This window comes from Salmo salar, chromosome 15 (genome assembly GCF_965601325.2).
Source record: "Salmo salar chromosome 15, fSalSal1, whole genome shotgun sequence".
NCBI classification, from domain to species: domain Eukaryota; kingdom Metazoa; phylum Chordata; class Actinopteri; order Salmoniformes; family Salmonidae; genus Salmo; species Salmo salar.
Window position 1 is genome coordinate 6,560,001 of NC_138305.1, and position 20,901 is coordinate 6,580,901.

At 42.5% G+C, this 20,901-nt stretch overlaps 1 protein-coding gene across 1 annotated transcript in view; it reads left to right on the top strand.

Moving 5' to 3' along the window:
• LOC106570902 (anthrax toxin receptor 2) overlaps nucleotides 1-20,901 on the top strand; it is a 115,024-nt gene that overhangs the window by 51,055 nt on the left and 43,068 nt on the right. The window contains exons 13-15 of the mRNA XM_045695384.2: nucleotides 6,284-6,382; nucleotides 12,069-12,242; nucleotides 12,548-12,628. Coding sequence (XP_045551340.1) covers nucleotides 6,284-6,382; nucleotides 12,069-12,242; nucleotides 12,548-12,628 — 354 coding nt within the window. The remainder of the gene's footprint in view (nucleotides 1-6,283; nucleotides 6,383-12,068; nucleotides 12,243-12,547; nucleotides 12,629-20,901) is intronic.

Genomic DNA, 20,901 nt, shown 5'->3' on the forward strand with positions numbered 1-20,901 from the left:
TCCATTTCACCCTGTGGTAATACATGTGCTTGTAGGGTTTTACTTTACAGACAAACATCTAAAATGTAATATAATAATATTACATTTGAGATTGTAATATTATAGTTTTGTTTATATAATATTATAGAAAAATCAAGTTCAAAATATGAAAAGCTAGTACAACAACAAAGGCCTGTTCCTGTGAACTCCCTCTAAACATCATCAACCAACCAAACATTTTACATTTTAGTAATTTAATAGATGCTCTTATCAAGAGTGGCTTACAATTAGAACATTCATCAATTAGAACATTCACCAATTAGTGCATTTATCAATTAGTGCATTCACCAGTTAGAGCATTCACCAGTTAGAACATTCACCAATTAGAGCATTCATCAATTAGAACATTCACCAATTAGAACATTCATCAATTAGTGCATTCATCAATTAGAGCATTCATCAATTAGAGCATTCATCAATTAGAGCATTCATCAATTAGTGCATTCATCAATTAGTGCATTCACCAATTAGTGCATTCACCAATTAGTGCATTCACCAATTAGTGCATTCACCAATTAGTGCATTCACCAATTAGTGCATTCACCAATTAGTGCATTCACCAATTAGTGCATTCACCAATTAGTGCATTCACCAATTAGAGCATTCACCAATTAGAGCATTCATCAATTCGAACATTCATCAAATAGAACATTCACCAATTAGTGCATTCACCAATTAGTGCATTCACCAATTAGAGCATTCATCAATTAGAGCATTCATCAATTAGAGTGATAGATAGCTAGGTGGGACATTGTGTCAATCTTAGCAAGTACAGTACATTTCCCCTGACTATAGATGGGCATGGACTCCACTGTCCTGACTATAGATGGGCATGGACTCCACTGTCCTGACTATAAATGGGCATGGACTCCACTGTCCTGACTATAGATGGGCATGGACTCCACTGTCCTGACTATAAATGGGCATGGACTCCACTGTCCTGACTATAGATGGGCATGGACTCCACTGTCCTGACTATGGATGGGCATGGACTCCACTGTCCTGACTATGGATGGGCATGGACTCCACTGTCCTGACTATGGATGGGCATGGACTCCACTGTCCTGACTATGGATGGGCATGGACTCCACTGTCCTGACTATAGATGGGCATGGACTCCACTGTCCTGACTATAGATGGGCATGGACTCCACTGTCCTGACTATAGATGGGCATGGACTCCACTGTCCTGACTATGGATGGGCATGGACTCCACTGTCCTGACTATAGATTGTGTCTTTGGCTATGCCGGATTAAGTGATATGACAATATTACCTGATTAAACTTATCATGTAAATGTAATTAACTACAAAGTCGGGGCACCACGAAATAATGTTTATAGAGATGTTATCTTCCGAATAAACTCTTAAAGACCTGGTAATCTTTTACATCAATAGCAGTCAATATTAATCATCACCTTATTTCAGTCTCATCTGAACATCGTAGAATTATTGGTTATCTTCACGAACCCTGGCTAACAAGTTGAATCAGCAATACAAAATTTGGTTTAATTATTTATTTACTAAATACCTAACTAATCACAGAATTACATATACACAGAATGCAAATTATGTCATACAGAAAACGTCCCTGGTGGTCGAAGTCGACATGACGGCTGGTTACACAAAGGAAAGGTGGTTGGGTTTGAGTGAAAGAGCCGGGAAGAATGAGGAACAAAGGGAGAAGCTATGCTGTCATAAATACAGTATCTTATGCATTCTAAATTACCACCCATTTGAAAAAGGAGAATGCAATAAATATTTACTCTGAGCTGCGCTTCGGTAGGTTGGTGGTAGATTGTGTTGGGTCGTGTTGCCCAACAGAGATCTTCCTTGTCCTTTGAAGAGTGTCTCTGGTGGTAAACTGGATATGTTGTAGTAACATCGTTGTGTGGTAGACGGGACAGGTCGTCCGTCCTTTCCTAGCCCACGTTTACAGCGGCCGCTGCTAACTCAACGGCTAGGAGGTATCACTTCTGGAGTGAATAAGAGTTCACCAAGTTGCCATGCTATATTCTGGCTGGTATAGTCGAAATTCATCCTTCCGGCATGGAGGTCGTCACCTTCACATTGAAATTCGATGCTAATTTTGTTAGGATCTTGCTGAGGTTGGCTTAGTTCTGTAGGTGGTCTTTGTCCTTCTAACATAGGGCTCTCGCCCTAATGTACCCGGAACAGCTTATTATCTGAACACTTTCAACATAGGACTGTCGCCCTAATGTCATCAGAACAGGAAGTTATATTTTCGTAAAGGGCTATATATAAGAGGGGAGAGAAGGGCATGTTTCATAGTTTATAACCAATGTCTCTTCACATGGGCGGGCCACTGAGTGAGCAGAGCTCTAACCGTATGAAAACCCAATTCTCTCATATGGAAGCTAAAATTACATTTCATTTTTTCACAAATAGTTTCATATTTAAACATTTAAATTGCACAACAAATCCATGTGAATCTGATAACTAGAATGTGTAGACTTTCCCAGATACAGTTTATGTCGTCCTGTCATCAGTCATAATGTCTCAGATGACAACCGAACTGACATCATATTCATTAAGTACCAACGCATATTTTCTACTGGTTGGATTACCGAAATATGGTTCCTTTCCCCCCACCTTTTGATGTTCCCAGACTCTCTATGTTTAACAAAGGCTCTTCAAGAGTTCTTCAGTAGAGTCAGAGAGAGAGGGAAGGGAGAAAGGTATTTATGGGGGGGGGGGCATGAACCTACCACCAGGCCAACGTCATGACAATTGGCATGGGCTCCACTGTCCTGACTATAGATGGGCATGTACTCCACTGTTCTGACTATAAATGGGCATGGGCTCCACTGTCCTGACTATAGATTGGCATGTACTCCACTGTCCTGACTATAGATGGGCATGTACTCCACTGTCCTGACTATAGATGGGCATGTACTCCACTGTCCTGACTATAGATGGGCATGTACTCCACTGTCCTGACTATAGATGGGCATGGACTACAGTGTCCTGACTATAGATGGGCATGGACTACAGTGTCCTGACTATAAATGGGCATGGACTCCACTGTCCTGACTATAAATGGGCATGGACTCCAATGTCCTGACTATAAATGGGCATGGACTACAGTGTCCTGACTATAAATGGGCATGGACTACAGTGTCCTGACTATAAATGGGCATGGACTCCACTGTCCTGACTATAGATGGGCATGGACTCCAATGTCCTGACTATAAATGGGCATGGACTCCACTGTCCTGACTATAAATGGGCATGGACTCCAATGTCCTGACTATAAATGGGCATGGACTCCACTGTCCTGACTATAGATGGGCATGGACTCCACTGTCCTGACTATAAATGGTCATGGAGCATAGCCTGAAGGTAAGGAGGGGAAGTTCCCCTTACTGCTCTGTAGGTAAGCACCGTGGAGTTGTCAACTCCAACCCTGGACTAGGAATTCCACATAGTTTGTGTGCGCAGGGTACACTAAATTAGAAGGGTTGCAGCCACGGGGTGGGGAGCGTCTGTAAAACCTACAGGGAGATGAGCTAACTGGGATATTAAAAAAACACACACATACTTGCCAAAGCTAGGAAATACCTAAATGAGATCATCTGAAAAGAACCAGGTTAAGATACTGAAGTGAGAGAGCGGTGTGAAGCCTTCCTCTATTTAATTCCTGGAACAACTCAGCAGAACAACTCAGCAGAACAACTTGGTAGAACGTCTTCGTTTTGGTGACAACACCGCTGCTTGACACTACAGCCGCTTCCATCTGCCGCTGAGAAGACAGGGGAGACTGGAGTACTAGCACTAATAGCCTCACAGAGGTGAAAGACCTTTTCAGCAGTAACCCCTACAAGACAATACCAATAAATACTACTGAATCAACTGTCCTAGGTAGACAATACCAACAGATACTACTGAATCAACTGTCCTAGGTAGACAATACCAACAGATACTACTGAATCAACTGTCCTAGGTAGACAATACCAACAGATACTACTGAATCAACTGTCCTAGGTAGACAATACCAACAGATACTACTGAATCAACTGTCCTAGGTAGACAATACCAACAGATACTACTGAATCAACTGTCCTACAAGACAATACCAATAAATACTACTGAATCAACTGTCCTACAAGACAATACCAATAAATACTACTGAATCAACTGTCCTACAAGACAATACCAATAAATACTACTGAATCAACTGTCCTAGGTAGACAATACCAACATATACTACTGAATCAACTGTCCTACAAGACAATACCAATAAATACTACTGAATCAACTGTCCTCAAGACAATACCAACATATACTACTGAATCAACTGTCCTAGGTAGACAATACCAATAAATACTACTGAATCAACTGTCCTCAAGACAATACCAACAAATACTATTGAATCAACTGTCCTAGGTAGACAATACCAACAAATACTATTGAATCAACTGTCCTAGGTAGACAATACCAATAAATACTATTGAATCAACTGCCCTACAAGACAATACCAACAAATACTATTGAATCAACTGTCCTACAAGACAATACCAATAAATACTACTGAATCAACTGTCCTACAAGACAATACCAACAAATAATATTGAATCAACTGTCCTGGGTAGACGGTACCAATAAATACTACTGAATCAACTGTCCTCAAGACAATACCAACAGATACTACTGAATCAACTGTCCCAGGTAGACAATACCAACAAATACTATTGAATCAACTGTCCTAGGTAGACAATACCAATAAATACTATTGAATCAACTGTCCTGGGTAGACAATACCAATAAATACTACTGAATCAACTGTTCTACAAGACAATACCAACAAATACTATTGAATCAACTGCCCTAGTTAGACAATACCAACAGATAATATTGAATCAAAAACTCTACTTGCTGCTCTTGTAGGAGCTGATGTCCTTACCAACTATAGATGACGCAAGCCAAAGTTCAGTCAGGTTTTCATCATCCACAGAGAGGTCTGCAGTAAATCAGTCTCTCATTTCAACACTAGCTGAGATCATATCCACTGGGAGGCTCACATTTAATGTCTCATAATCCAGCATTACACCACCCAGCATTACATCACCCAGCATTACACCACCCAGCATTACACCACCCAGAATTACACCACCCAGAATTACACCACCCAGCATTACACCACCCAGCATTACACCACCCAGCATTACACCACCCAGCATTACACCACCCAACGTTTCAACACCCAGCATTTCAACACCCAGCATTACACCACCCAGCATTACACCACCCAGCATTACGACACCCAGCATTACGACACCCAGCATTACGACACCCAGCATTACGACACCCAGCATTACGACACCCAGCATTACGACACCCAGCATTACGACACCCAGCATTTCGACACCCAGCATTTCGACACCCAGCATTACGACACCCAGCATTTCAACACCCATCATTACACCACCCAGCATTACGACATCCAGCATTTCAACACCCAGCATTACACCACCCAGCATTACACCACCCAGCATTACACCACCCAGCATTACACCACCCAGCATCACACCACCCAGCATCACAGCAGCCAGCATTACACCACCCAGCATTTCAACACCCATCATTACAACACCCGGCATTTCAACACCCGGCATTTCAACACCCGGCATTTCAACACCCGGCATTTCAACACCCGGCATTACACCACCCGGCATTACACCACCCGGCATTACACCACCCGGCATTACACCACCCGGCATTACACCACCCGGCATTACACCACCCGGCATTACAACACCCGGCATTACACCACCCGGCATTACACCACCCAGCATTACACCACCCAGCAGTACACCACCCAGCAGTACACCACCCAGCATTACACCACCCAGCATTACACCACCCAGCATTACACCACCCAGCATTACAACACCCAGCATTTCAACACCCAGCATTTCAACACCCAGCATTTCAACACCCAGCATTACACCACCCAGCATTTCGACACCCAGCATTTCAACACCCATCATTACACCACCCAGCATTACACCACCCAGCATTACACCACCCAGCATTACACCATTGACTTCTAAGTCCATGTTTTCAGCAACATTCTATTCACATGCTTTCATATGTGTAAATCTATGTTTTTGTATTTGTGTGTGGCGTGAGCGTGCGTGCTTTTCCTGTGTGTGTGTGTGTGTTGTGTGTGTGTGTGTGTGTGTGTGTTCGCCGACATTCATGACGTGTTTGTTATCCCCGTAGGAGCCGGAGGAGGACGACCACCTGCCCAAGAAGAAGTGGGCGACTGTAGACGCCTCGTACTACGGAGGGAGAGGAGCAGGAGGGATCAAACGCATGGAGGTTTACACTCTAAACACTATGCTGGTCATGTAGCCATTGTGGAATTACTAGCTGCTTAGCTGTGTGTGTGCCCTTTACTAGCATTCATCTTGAGAGTGACACAGGTTGGAGGACAGTAAGAGACCCGTAACATTCACGACACATGTTGTAGTGTGTACTATATGTCTAGGTTATTTATCTGTTAACATCGTGGGTTGGTTTCTCTGACACGGAGAGCCTGCCGCTGGATACAACTGTGCTTTTAATGGAGATTCAGAAGAACGATGAAGTCAATGGAGATGATGTCGTTTTATTTCAGCCATCTCTGCTCTGCCTAATGTGCATCATTCGTTTTGCTGCAGTCGACTTCCCTCAACAACATTACTAAACAGTAGTGTAATGTTAAAACGGTCAGTCGACTTCCCTCAACAACATTACTAAACAGTAGTGTAATGTTAAAACGGTCAGTCGACTTCCCTCAACAACATTACTAAACAGTAGTGTAATGTTAAAACGGTCAGTCGACTTCCCTCAACAACATTACTAAACAGTAGTGTAATGTTAAAACGGTCAGTCGACTTCCCTCAACAACATTACTAAACAGTAGTGTAATGTTAAAACGGTCAGTCGACTTCCCTCAACAACATTACTAAACAGTAGTGTAATGTTAAAACGGTCAGTCGACTTCCCTCAACAACATTACTAAACAGTAGTGTAATGTTAAAACGGTCAGTCGACTTCCCTCAACAACATTACTAAACAGTAGTGTAATGTTAAAACGGTCAGTCGACTTCCCTCAACAACATTACTAAACAGTAGTGTAATGTTAAAACGGTCAGTCGACTTCCCTCAACAACATTACTAAACAGTAGTGTAATGTTAAAACGGTCAGTCGACTTCCCTCAACAACATTACTAAACAGTAGTGTAATGTTAAAACGGTCAGTCGACTTCCCTCAACAACATTACTAAACAGTAGTGTAATGTTAAAACGGTCAGGTGACTTCCCTCAACAACATTACTAAACAGTAGTGTAATGTTAAAACGGTCAGTCGACTTCCCTCAACAACATTACTAAACAGTAGTGTAATGTTAAAACGGTCAGTCGACTTCCCTCAACAACATTACTAAACAGTAGTGTAATGTTAAAACGGTCAGTCGACTTCCCTCAACAACATTACTAAACAGTAGTGTAATGTTAAAACGGTCAGTCGACTTCCCTCAACAACATTACTAAACAGTAGTGTAATGTTAAAACAGTCAGGTGACTTCCCTCAACAACATTACTAAACAGTAGTGTAATGTTAAAACGGTCAGTCGACTTCCCTCAACAACATTACTAAACAGTAGTGTAATGTTAAAACAGTCAGGTGACTTCCCTCAACAACATTACTAAACAGTAGTGTAATGTTAAAGCAGTCAGGTGACTTCCCTCAACAACATTACTAAACTTCCCTCAACAACATTACTAAACAGTAGTGTAGTTTTAGCTATGCCTTGGCTGGTTCATGTTTACGGTAAGGCCCATCACTCAGAAGTAGTTCCCAGAGTGTGAATCACCACGGACACAGTGGGTCTGTAGTCATCTGGTGCTGAAATGTCACCTAGCAACGTGCCCAGAACGGAACAGCCTGGACGTCTTTTGTTAAACGTTCCAGATGACAACAAACTCAAACCCCTCGCTGTACTGTAGCTCTGCCCGGGCCGGCCACAGATATCAGGGGTGTAAAGCGAGTCTTCTGGGGCCGGGTGTGTGTGTGTGTGTGTGTGTGTGTGTGTGTGTGTGTGTGTGTGTGTGTGTGTGTGTGTGTGTGTGTGTGTGTGTGTGTGTGTGTGTGTGTGTGTGTGTGTGTGTGTGTGTGCGGTAGGCAGAGTCTTCTGGGGTTGTGTGTTTACGGTACAGTACGATGAGTGTTATCTGTGTGTGTGTGTGTGTATACGGTAGGCAGAGTCTTCTGGGGTTGTGTGTTTACGGTACAGTACGGTGTGTGTGTGGTATGATATGAGTCTGACATGACAGGTGCTGCCATGCCTCCTCCTCTCTCTCTCTTCTCTCCTCTCAGCCTGGTTGTCTTAAGTCACAGGATGGATGGATCCAGGATAAAGGGTTGAGTGCTGCTGTCGGCTTGATGTACCTCTCCATCTCTCCATCTCCCTCCTCCCTTCCAACTCTGGCCTTTGTTCAGCTCCCTCCCTCCCTCCCTCCCTCCCTCCCTCCCTCCCTCCCTCCCTCCCTCCCTCCCTCCCTCCCTCCCTCCCTCCCTCCCTCCCTCCCTCCCTCCCTGCCTGCCTGCCTGCCTGCCTGCCTTCTTCCTTCCTTCCTTCCTTCCCTCCCTCCCTCCTCCCTCATTCATCCTCTACGTACCTCGCCTGCTTGCTTTTCTCCAAAGGGAATAGACGTAGTTGAAACTTTCAAGCTAACATGTTTAAATCCCTTGCTTCACCACCCCCTACACCCTTCCCCTACCCAACCCTTCCCCCTACCCCCTATCCCCTACCCAACCCTTCCACATACCCCCAACCCCCTATCCCCTACCCAACCCTTCCACATACCCCATTACCCCATATCCCCTAACCAACCCTTCCACCTACCCCATATCCTCTACCCTCTACCCCCGACCCTCTATCCCATATCCCCTTCCCCATCCCCTACCCCCTCCCCATATCCCCTACCCAACCCTTCCCCCTACCCCCTACCGTCTACCCCATCACCTAACTACTATCCCCTACCTCCTACCCTATGTCCCCCACCCCCTACCCCCTACCCTTTAACCCCTACCCCCTACTGTCTATCCTCTATCCCCTACCCTCTACTCTCTATCCCCTGCCCCCTAACCCCTGCCCCCATCCTCTACCCCCTATCCTCTAGCCCCTAAACTCTACCTACTACCCCCTACTGTCTAGCCCCTACCCCCTATCCCCTGCCCTCTATCCCCTACCCCCTATCCTCTACACTCTACCTACTACCCCCTACTGTCTATCCCCTACCCTCTACCTCCTACCCTCTATCCCCTGCCCCCTATCCCCTGCCCCTATCCCCTACCCCCTATCCTCTACCCTCTACACTCTACCTACTACCCCCTACTGTCTATCCCCTGCCCCCTACCCCCTACTACTCAGCACCGAGGACGTTGGTGGCATAGCAGGGATTTCCGAGGGCCGTTGGTGGCATAGCAGGGATTTCCGAGGGCCGTTGGTGGCATAGCAGGGATTTCCGAGGGCCGTTGGTGGCATAGCAGGGATTTCCGAGGGCCGCTGGGGGGAAGCAATCATCCCTCCAACTTTACTCACGAGTGTTGGGGCTTTGCTCAGCCACCGTCCTGTCCCCATCTCCTCTTCTCTCTCTTCTTCTTCATACAATCCCCCCTTCCTTAACCATCCACAATCCCTTGTTTTCCTAAGATCATACCTTCAACTTTTTCCCAAGAGTTTTGGAGCTTTGCTCAGAGCATTTCATCTGTTCATGCATCTGCTATCCACCATCTCCTCCTCCATAAACACCAGGTTGATACTCCTAGACAGCCCATCTCTGAGGCTCTCTCTGGAGATCAGGGAAGAGGTTCTGTGGATCGGGGTAGAGGTTCTGTAGACCAGAGAAGAGGTTCTGAGGAGCGGGGTAGAGGTTCTGTAGATCAGGGAAGAGGTTATGTAGATCGGGTAGAGGTTCTGTAAATCAGGGAAGAGGTTCTGTAAATCAGGGAAGAGGTTCTGTAAATCAGGGAAGAGGTTCTGTAAATCAGGGAAGAGGTTCTGTGGATCAGGGACAAGGTTCTGTGGATCAGGGACAAGGTTTTGTGGATCAGGGTAGAGGTTCTGTAGATCAGGGAAGAGGTTCTGTGGATCAGGGAAGAGGTTCTGTGGATCAGGGAAGAGGTTCTGTGGATCAGGGAAGAGGTTCTGTGGATCAGGGAAGAGGTTCTGTAGATCAGGGAAGAGGTTCTGTAGATCAGGGTAGAGGTTCTGTAGATCAGGGTAGAGGTTCTGTAGATCGGGGTATTGGTTCTGTAGATTAGGGAAGAGGTTCTGTAGATCGGGGTAGAGGTTCTGTGGATCAGGGAAAAGGTTCTCTGGACTGTGGTAGAGGTTCTGTAGATCAGGGTAGAGGTTCTGTGGATCAGGGAAATGGTCATCTGGACTGTGGTAGAGGTTCTGTAGATCAGGGAAATGGTTCTCTGGACTGTGGTAGAGGTTCTGTGGATCAGGGAAATGGTTCTCTGGACTGTGGTAGAGGTTCTGTAGATCGGGGTAGAGGTTCTGTGGATCAGGGAAATGGTTCTCTGGACTGTGGTAGAGGTTTTGTGGATCAAGGAAATGGTTCTCTGGACTGTGGTAGAGGTTCTGTAGATCGGGGTAGAGGTTCTGTGGATCAGGGAAATGGTTCTCTGGACTGTGGTAGAGGTTCTGTGGATCGGGGTAGAGGTGGGGGAGAGGTGTCATTTTCTCTCTTCCTGTAAAGGCAGCGTGTTGACTCTGACATGTTGAAGCACCACCTGCAGCGATGGAATGTACAGGGAATCTTTTCTTCATCAGGGTAGATAGTGTATCTTTCGGGAGGGATATCCCATGTTGCCTTAGGTTTACAGGCAGCAGTGTGTGTGTGTGTTTCTGCGTCCCTTCATGCAGGTGTGTTTTATTCATCAGGATAGATATACAGGACATACTGTATACTGTCTATCTGTAGGGAGGTGGGTGTTTCCCAGGTTGATGGTGATCATGAAAATCTGTTCTGTATTGTAGAGGCTTAACCTACAGCTTGAAGAACGTGTCGCTAATTAAACACTCACCTCTCTTCTGCCGTGCCGGTGGATTTACCCGGCAACAGCTGTGATGCATTTAATTAAAACAAGAAGCTTAGGGTGAAGCAGAAAAAAAGGCACTGTGGGAGAACAATAAAAACAACACCACACCTGTTTATTCAGGTAGGAAGCTAGGAGCTCACAAAACACCCTGGGAGGAAATTCTGTGAAGCAAAACAATAAAAACAACACCAAACCTGGTTATTCTTCAGGTTATTCTTCAGGTTATTCTTCAAGTTATTATTCAGGTTATTATTCAGGTTATTCTTCCGGTTATTCTTCTGGTTATTCTTCAAGTTATTATTCAGGTTATTATTCAGGTTATTCTTCTGGTTATTCTTCTGGTTATTCTTCTGGTTATTCTTCTGGTTATTATTCAGGTTATTATTCTGGTTACTCTTCAGGTTATTATTCAGGTTATTCTTCTGGTTATTCTTCTGGTTATTCTTCAGGTTATTCTTCAGGTTATTCTTCAGGTTATTCTTCAGGTTATTCTTCTGGTTATTCTTCAGGTTACTCTTCAGGTTATTATTCTGGTTACTCTTCAAGTTATTATTCAGGTTATTATTCAGGTTATTATTCAGGTTATTCTTCAGGTTATTATTCAGGTTATTCTTCTGGTTATTCTTCTGGTTATTCTTCTGGTTATTCTTCTGGTTATTCTTCTGGTTATTCTTCTTGTTATACGAAAGGGAGGATGGACTTTTGTTTACACCCACATAGCTATGATATATGTGGTTAGCTAATGGTTTAGTTTATGAATTGTGGGTAACAAACAAAGTTTACTTTTCAGGACGGTGTAATGTTACCAAAAGTTACCAACAAAATGAAGTATGTTTATTTTCACCTCCTGAATTGACTGAATGGGAACCTGAAATAACCCCTGGTCCCTGTCTGATGTGACTCCACCAGGTGCGTTGGGGAGAGAAGGGCTCTACAGAGGAAGGGGCAAGGCTGGAGAAGGCTAAGAATGCTGTAGTGTCTGTTCCTGAGGAGGTGGAAGAGCCCACGATGGCCAGACGGCCCCCCAAACCCACCCCTACATACCACCAGCACCAGGAGTCCAAATGGTATACCCCTATAAAGGTCTGTTCAACGTTACGTCTGAAAATGGCACCCTATTCCCTTAACTCTCTTGTTTTGGTCAGAGCCTGATAAGGCCGAGTCAGTTGGAGGTGGCTTCCGGAAGCTTGGTTTCACTAATGTTTTCACTTCAACGATTCTATGAATTACATTGTGATAGCGAAGTTATGGATTCCATACAACTGTTAGTGACAGTATCTTTGTTTTCCATTGTGTCTGATTGTGACACATTTTGTATAGATAAATACAGCGATATGCCGTGAATAAATGTTCAAACACAGTCCTCTTTTTTTTCTTCCTGTATTCAGGGTCGTCTGGATGCGCTGTGGGCTTTACTGCGGCGGCAGTATGACCGTGTTTCCCTCATGAGACCTACCACTGCGGACAAAGTAAGCCACTGAAAATAACCGCTGAGTTTCAACCCAAACCCATAACCCACAACCGCATAAAGCCAGCTATGAGATCCAAGACTGACATGGATCATATAGCCATCATCAGCAGTAGTAACAGTGATATCTTGGCTTGTGGAGTCTCAGTCTTTGAACCACTCTACGTTATTGGCCGCAGGAAGAAATGCTGTCATCGCGGCGTCATCCAATGAGGATCTGAATAAAGACAAAAGATTAAGTAGCGGCTTCCCGGACACTGATTAAACCTTTTGCTGGACAATGGACATTCTCCATTAAAAAGTGCTTTTTAGGCTTAATCTGTGTCCGGGAAACCGGTCCTTGTCCATTGAATCTCTAAGGTAGGCTTAATCTGTGAAATTGGCACTAAATTTACGATAGAGCTGGGGTAGTGTGAGCCAATTGTTTTAGTTTGTGAGTGTGGTTCAGAGGCAGGAAGTTGACTGGAACGTGTTGTTAGCATTGTGTTGTTGTAACCTAATGGGTGTGAGCAGCTGCAAACTGTCACAGCAACAGCAGCAGGATGTGATGTGTGACAGGAATGGCCCTATATGGAGAAATCTGCTGATCTCTCTCTCTCTCACTCACTCACTCACTCACTCACTCACTCACTCACTCACTCACTCACTCACTCACTCACTCACTCACTCACTCACTCACTCACTCACTCACTCACTCACTCACTCACTCACTCTCTCACACACACACACAGTGCCTTTCTCATGAAACCCTATCCCATTGACCAACAGTTTCCTGTCCTCTATGTGTTTAATACTAGAGACGTCCTGTCTTTAACCCAGTCCTGTACTCTGTGTTTAATGCTGGAGACCTCCTGTCTTTACCTCAGTCCTGTCCTCTATGTGTTTAATACTGGAGACCTCCTGTCTTTACCTCAGTCCTGTCCTCTATGTGTTTAATGCTGGAGACCTCCTGTCTTTACCTCAGTCCTGTCCTCTATATGTTTAATGCTGGAGACCTCCTGTCTTTACCTCAGTCCTGTCCTCTATGTGTTTAATGCTGGAGGTCCCAGTGTTCAGCCTGGTGATTGGATGCTGACTCTCTGGCCTTACAGGAGTGTAAGGCCCTCTCTCCCCTCTCCTCTACCGCTCTCTGTCTTTCTCACTTTCCCTCTCTCCCCTCTCCTCTACCGCTCTGTCTTTCTCACTTTCCCTCTCTCCCCTCTCCTCTACCGCTCTCTGTCTTTCTCACTTTCCCTCTCTCCCCTCTCCTCTACCTCTCTCTGTCTTTCTCACTTTCCCTCTCTTCCCTCTCCTCTATCGCTCTCTCTCCCTCTCTGTCACTCTCTCTGTCTCTCCCTTTCTCCCGCTCTCTCTCCTCTCTCTCCCTCTCTTTCTCTCCCTCTCTTTCTCTGTGTGCATATATTATCAGAACATAGAAAATGTAGCCAGCAGTCCAACCATAGTACATGATATAGTAACAATAACAATAGTAGTAACAGTAACAGTAAGAGAAGTAGTAACAGTAAGAGTAGTAGTAACAGTAATAGTAACAGTAGTAGTAGCAGTAACAGTAGCAGTAATAGTACTAGTAACAGTAACAGTACTAGTAACAGTACTAGTAACAGTAGTAGTCACAATAGCAGTAGCATTAACAGTAATAGTAATAGTAACAGTATTAGTAACAGTAGCAGTAGCAGTAACAGTAGTAGTAGTAACAGTAACAGTATTAGTTACAATAGCAGTAATAGTAGCAGTAACAGTAGCATTAACAGTAGCAGTAACAGTAGTAGTAGTAACAGTAACAGTATTAGTTACAATAGCAGTAATAGTAGCAGTAACAGTAGCAGTAACAGTAATAGTACTAGTAACAGTAACAGTATTAGTAACAGTAGCAGTAACACTAGTGGTAATAGTAACAGTACTAGTAACAGTAGTAGTAACAATAGCAGTAGCATTAACAGTAATAGTAATAGTAACAGTATTAGTAACAGTAGCAGTAGCAGTAACAGTAGTAGTAGTAACAGTAACAGTATTAGTTACAATAGCAGTAATAGTAGCAGTAACAGTAGCATTAACAGTAGCAGTAACAGTAGTAGTAGTAACAGTAACAGTATTAGTTACAATAGCAGTAATAGTAGCAGTAACAGTAGCATTAACAGTAGCAGTAACAGTAATAGTACTAGTAACAGTAACAGTATTAGTAACAGTAGCAGTAACACTAGTGGTAATAGTAACAGTAGCAGTAGCAGTAACAGTAGTATTAGTAGTAGTAACAGTAGCAGTTGCAATAGCAGTAATAGTAGCAGTAGCAATAACAGTAGTAGTAGCAATAACAGTAATAGTACTAGTAACAGTAATAGTACTAGTAACAGTATTAGTAACAGTAGCAGTAACAATAGCAGTAATAGTAGTAGTAGCAGTAACAGTAGTATTAGTAGCAGTAACAGTAGTATTAGTAGCAGTAACAGTAGTATTAGTAGCAGTAACAGTAGCAGTAGTATTAGTAACAGTAGCAGTAACAGTAGAAGTAATAGTAACAGTAGCAGTAACAATAGCAGTAGCAGTAAGAGTAACAGTAGCAGTAACAATAGCAGTAACAGTAACAGTAATAGTAACAGTAGCAGTAGTAGTAGCAGTAGCAGTAACAGTAGCAGTAATAGTACTAGTAACAGTAATAGTACTAGTAACAGTAACAGTAACAGTAGTATTAGTAGTAGTAACAGTAACAGTATTAGTAACAGTAACAGTTACAATAGCAGTAATAGTAGCAGTAACAGTAGCATTAACAGTAGCAGTAACAGTAATAGTACTAGTAACAGTAATAGTAACAGTAACAGTATTAGTAACAGTAATAGTAACAGTAACAGTATTAGTAACAGTAGCAGTAACAATAGCAGTAATAGTAACAGTAGCAGTAACAGTAGTATTAGTAGTAGTAACAGTAACAGTATTAGTAACAGTAGCAGTTACAGTAGCAGTAACAGTAACAGTAGTAGTACTAGTAACAGTAGTAGTACTAGTAACAGTAGTAGTACTAGTAACAGTAGTAGTACTAGTAACAGTAATAGTACTAGTAACAGTAATAGTAACAGTAACAGTATTAGTAACAGTAGTATTAGTAGCAGTAACAGTAGCAGTAGTATTAGTAACAGTAGCAGTAACAATAGCAGTAGCAGTAACAGTAACAATAGCAGTAGCAGTAACAATAGCAGTAATAGTATTAGTAGCAGTAACAGTAGTATTAGTAGCAGTAACAGTAGTATTAGTAGCAGTAACAGTAGTATTAGTAACAGTAGCAGTAACAGTAGCAGTAATAGTAACAGTAGCAGTAGCAGTAAGAGTAACAGTAGCAGTAACAATAGCAGTAACAGTAATAGTAACAGTAGCAGTAGCAGTAACAGTAGCAGTAATAGTACTAGTAACAGTAACAGTAATAGTACTAGTAACAGTAACAGTAACAGTAGTATTAGTAGTAGTAACAGTAACAGTATTAGTAACAGTAGCAGTTACAATAGCAGTAATAGTAGCATTAACAGTAGCATTAACAGTAGCAGTAACAGTAACAGTATTAGTAACAGTAGCAGTAACAATAGCAGTAATAGGAACAGTAGCAGTAACAGTAGTATTAGTAGTAGTAACAGTAGCAGTTACAGTAGCAGTAACAGTAGCAGTAGCAGTAACAGTAGTAGTACTAGTAACAGTAGTAGTACTAGTAACAGTAATAGTACTAGTAATAGTAACAGTATTAGTAACAGTAGTATTAGTAGCAGTAACAGTAGCAGTAGTATTAGTAACAGTAGCAGTAACAATAGCAGTAGCAGTAGCGGTAACAGTAGCAGTAGCAGTAACAGTAGCAGTAACAATATCAGTAATAATAACAGTAGCAGTAGCAGTAACATCAGTATTAGTAGTAGTAACAGTAACAGTAGTATTAGTAGTAGTAACAGTAACAGTATTAGTAACAGTAGTATTAGTAGCAGTAACAGTAGTATTAGTAGTAGTAACAGTATTAGTAACAGTAGCAGTAACAATAGCAGTAATAGTAACAGTAACAATAGCAGTAACAGTAGTATCAGTAGCAGTAACAATAGCAGTAATAGTAACAGTAGCGGTAGCAGTAACAGTAGTATTAGTAGTAGTAGTAACAGTAGCAGTAACAATAGCAGTAATAGTAACAGTAACAGTAGCAGTAACAATAGCAGTAACAGTAGTATTAGTAGTAGTAACAGTAGCAGTAACAGTAGTATTAGTAGTAGTAACAGTATTAGTAACAGTAGCAGTAACAATAGCAGTAACAGTAGCAGTAACAGTATTAGTAACAATAGTGTTAGTAACAGTAACAGTATTAGTAACAGTAGCAGTAATAGTAACAGTAACAGTATTTGTAACAGTATTAGTAACAGTAGCAGAAACATTAGTAGTAGTAACAGTAACAGTATTTGTAACAGTAGCAGTAACAATAGCAGTAGCAGTAACATTAGTATTAGTAGTAGTAACAGTAACAGTATTAGTAACAATAGCAGTAACAGTAACAGTATTAGTAACAATAGCAGTAACAACAGCAGTAGCAGTAACATTAGTATTAGTAGTAGTAACAATAACAGTAATAGTAGCAGTAACAATAGCAGTAAAGGTAACATTAGTATTAGTAGTAGTAACAGTAGCAGTAACAGTAACAGTGGTATTAGTAACAGTAGCAGTAGCAGTAACAGTAGCAGTAACAGTGGTATTAGTAACAGTAACAGTATTAGTAACAGTAGCAGTAAAAATAGCAGTAATAGTAACAATAGCAGTAATAGTAGCAGTAGCAGTAACAGTAACAGTAGTAGTAGTAACAGTATTAGTAACAGTAGCAGTAACAATAGCAGTAATAGTAACAGTAACAGTAGCAGTAACAAAAGCAGAAACAGTAGTATTAGTAGTAGTAACAGTAACAGTATTAGTAACAGTAACAGTAGCAGTAACAGTAGCAGTAACAGTAGCAGTAACAATAGCAGTAATAGTAACAGTAACAATAGCAGTAACAGTAGTATTAGTAGTTGTAACAGTATTAGTAACAGTAGCAGTAATAGTAGCAGTAATAGTAGCAGTAACAGTAACAATAGCAGTAACAGTAGCAGTAACAATAGCAGTAACAGTAGTATTAGTAGTAGTAACAGTAACGGTATTAGTGACAATAGCAGTAATAGTAGCAGTAGCAGTAGCAGTAGTAGTAACAGTAACAATAGCAGTAGTAGTAGTAGTAACAGTAGTAGTAGCAGTAACAGTAGTAGTAGCAGTAGCAGTAACAGTAGCAGTAGCAGTAACAGTAACAGTAGTAGTAGCAGTAAAAGTAGTAGTAGCAGTAACAGTAGCAGTAACAGTAGTAGTAACAGTAACAGTAACAGTAATAGTAGCAGTATTAGTATTAGTAACAGTAGCAGTAACAGTAGCAGTAACAGTAGCAGTAACAGTAGCAGTAACAGTAGCAGTAACAGTAGCAGTAACAGTAGCAGTAACAGTAACAGTAGCAGTAACAGTAGCAGTAACAGTAGCAGTAGCAGTAACAGTAGCAGTAGTAGTAGCAGTAGTAGTAGCAGCAGTAGTAATAGTAACAGTAGCAGTAATAGTAACAATAGTAGTAACAGTAGCAGTAGTAGTAACAGTAACAGTAGTAGTAGTAGCAGTAGCAGTAGTAGTAGCAGTAGCATTACAATTTAGCATAATATACTCCAAAGACTAGAAGGTGCTGAGTTTCTCTCCTTTACATTTTTCTGTCCTGTCTGTCTGTCTGTCTGTCTGTCTGTCTGTCTGTCTGTCTGTCTGTCTGTCTGTCTCTCTTTTATTACATACACTGAAAAACAATATAAACTCAACATTTTATTGAGTTACAATTAATTTCAGGAAATCATTCAATTGTAGTAAATTCTTTAGGCCCTAATCTATGGATTTCACATGACTGGGAATACAGATATGCATCTCTTGGTCACAGAGACCTTAAACAAAAAGTAATGGAGTGGATCAGAAAACCAGTCAGTATCTGGTGTGACCATTTGCCTCATGCAGAGCCACATCTCCTTCACATAGAGTTGATCAGGCTGTTGATTGTGGCCTGTGGAATATTGTCAGACTCCTCTTCAATGACTGTGCGAAGTTGCTGGATATTGGCGGGAACTGGAACATGCTGTAGTACACGTCGATCCAGAGCATCCCAAACATGCTCAATGGGTGACATGTCTGGTGAGTATGCAGGCCATGGAAGCACTGGGACGTTTTAATTTTCCAGGAATTGTGTACAGATCCTTTCGACATGGGGCCGTGCATTATCATGCTGAAACATGAGGTGATGGCGGTGGATGAATGGCACGACAATGGGCCTCAGGATCTTGTCACAGTATCTCTGTGCATTCAAATTGCCATTGATAAAATGCAATTGTGTTCATTGTCTGTAGCTTATGCCTGCCCATACCATAACCCCACCGCCCCCATGGGGCACTCTGTTCACAACGTTGACATCAATAAACTGCTTGTCCACACAACGCCATACACGTTGTCTGCCTACTGCCTGGTACAGTTGAATCCGGGATTCATCCGTGAAGAGCACACTTCTCCAGCGTGACAGTGGCCATCAAAGGTGAGCATTTGCCCACTGAAGTCAGTTACAATGCCGAACTTCAGTCAGGTCAAGACCCTGGTGAGGACGACGAACACGCAGATGAGATTCCCTGAGACGGTTTCTGACAGTTTATGCAGAAATTCTTTGGTTATGCAAACCCACAGTTTCATCAGCAGTCCGGGTGGCTGGTCTCAGATGATCCCGCAGGTGAAAAAGACGGAGGTCCTGGGCTGGCGTGGTTGCACGTGGTCTGCGGTTTTGAGGCTGGTTGGACGTCCTGCCAAATTCTCTAAAACGATGTTGGAGGCGGCTTATAGTAGAGAAATGAATATTAAATTATCTGGCAACAGCTCTGTTGGACATTCTTGCAGTCAGCGTGACAATTGTACGCTCCCTCAAAACTTGAGACATGTGGCATTGTGTTGTGTGACAAAACTGCACATTTTAGAGCGGCCTTTTATTGTCCCCTGCACAAGGTGCACCTGTGTAATGATCATGCTCTTTAATCAGCTTCTTGATATGCCACACCTTTCAGGTGGATGGATTATCTTGGCAAAGGAGAAATGCTCACTAACAGGGATGCTAGAGAAATAAGCTTTTATTATTTCAGCTCATGAAACATGGGACCAACACTTGACGTTTTATATTTTTGACTCTGGATCTGGCGTGTACCTAAACAACAGGAAGCAGATTGTACAGTCAAATTTCCTGCCATTTCTTGACTATGGTGACATCATTTACCAGAATGCAGCAGCCACTACTCTTAAACCTTTGGATTCTGTCTACAATAGTACAATTTGCTTAATCACAGGTGATAGTTTTTATACTCGTCACTGCATCCTGTATCAAAAGGCTGGCTGGTTCTCATTAGTCCCTTAGATCACTTCACTATTCCCTTTTTGTTTACAAAGCTCTACTACCCAAGCTTCTGACTTACCTAACTTTGTTATTGAAGCGTAAAAACATGACATACCAAACCCGGTCACAGGGTTGGTTAACTCTTGAGGTTCCTAGGGTCTCCACCAATTTAAGGAAAATCGGCTGTTAGTTTTAATGTGCCTCACTGCTGGAACAATTTGCAGAACTCATTACAATTGGATGTTCTGGTGCTGCTCGGACAGTTTAGGGTTGATTGAGGACCTAGTAGCTGAGCTGTTGTTCATCAACGTTGTGTTTTGTTTTACGTTGAATTTGGTTGTTGTATTGATTTGATCAGGGCACCCATGGGAATGAGACCCTGGTCTCAATGGGTCTTTCCTGAATAAATAAAGAATGAATCAATAAATAATACTGGGAGTTTTCACCGCCAAGATATGTTATTGTGTTTGGTAAACGTTTGTGATGATGTCGATCAGTGAATGAGATCACTCAGGCAGATAAATAAACAATTTGTCTTAGGTTTACCAGCAGGTGTGTGTGTGTGTGTGTGTGTGTGTGTTGTTTCTTCAGCCATGGGAAATAGCTAACCTGTGTAATGAAGTGGTTAATACACAGGAAATGACAAACGGTTGTGTAAAGAAAACTCCAGTACATTGTTATTTGTCCTTCCTGATTTCACAGTTAAATGGACCAAAGTGGTTGCTAACCAAACCACATCCTGGTGATGAGTTGCCATGAGTTACCAGACATACAGATGGACAGACGTGAGAGTACTGTATCCGCTCCCTGTCCCTCCCCGGTGTCCTTTCGGATGCTTAACC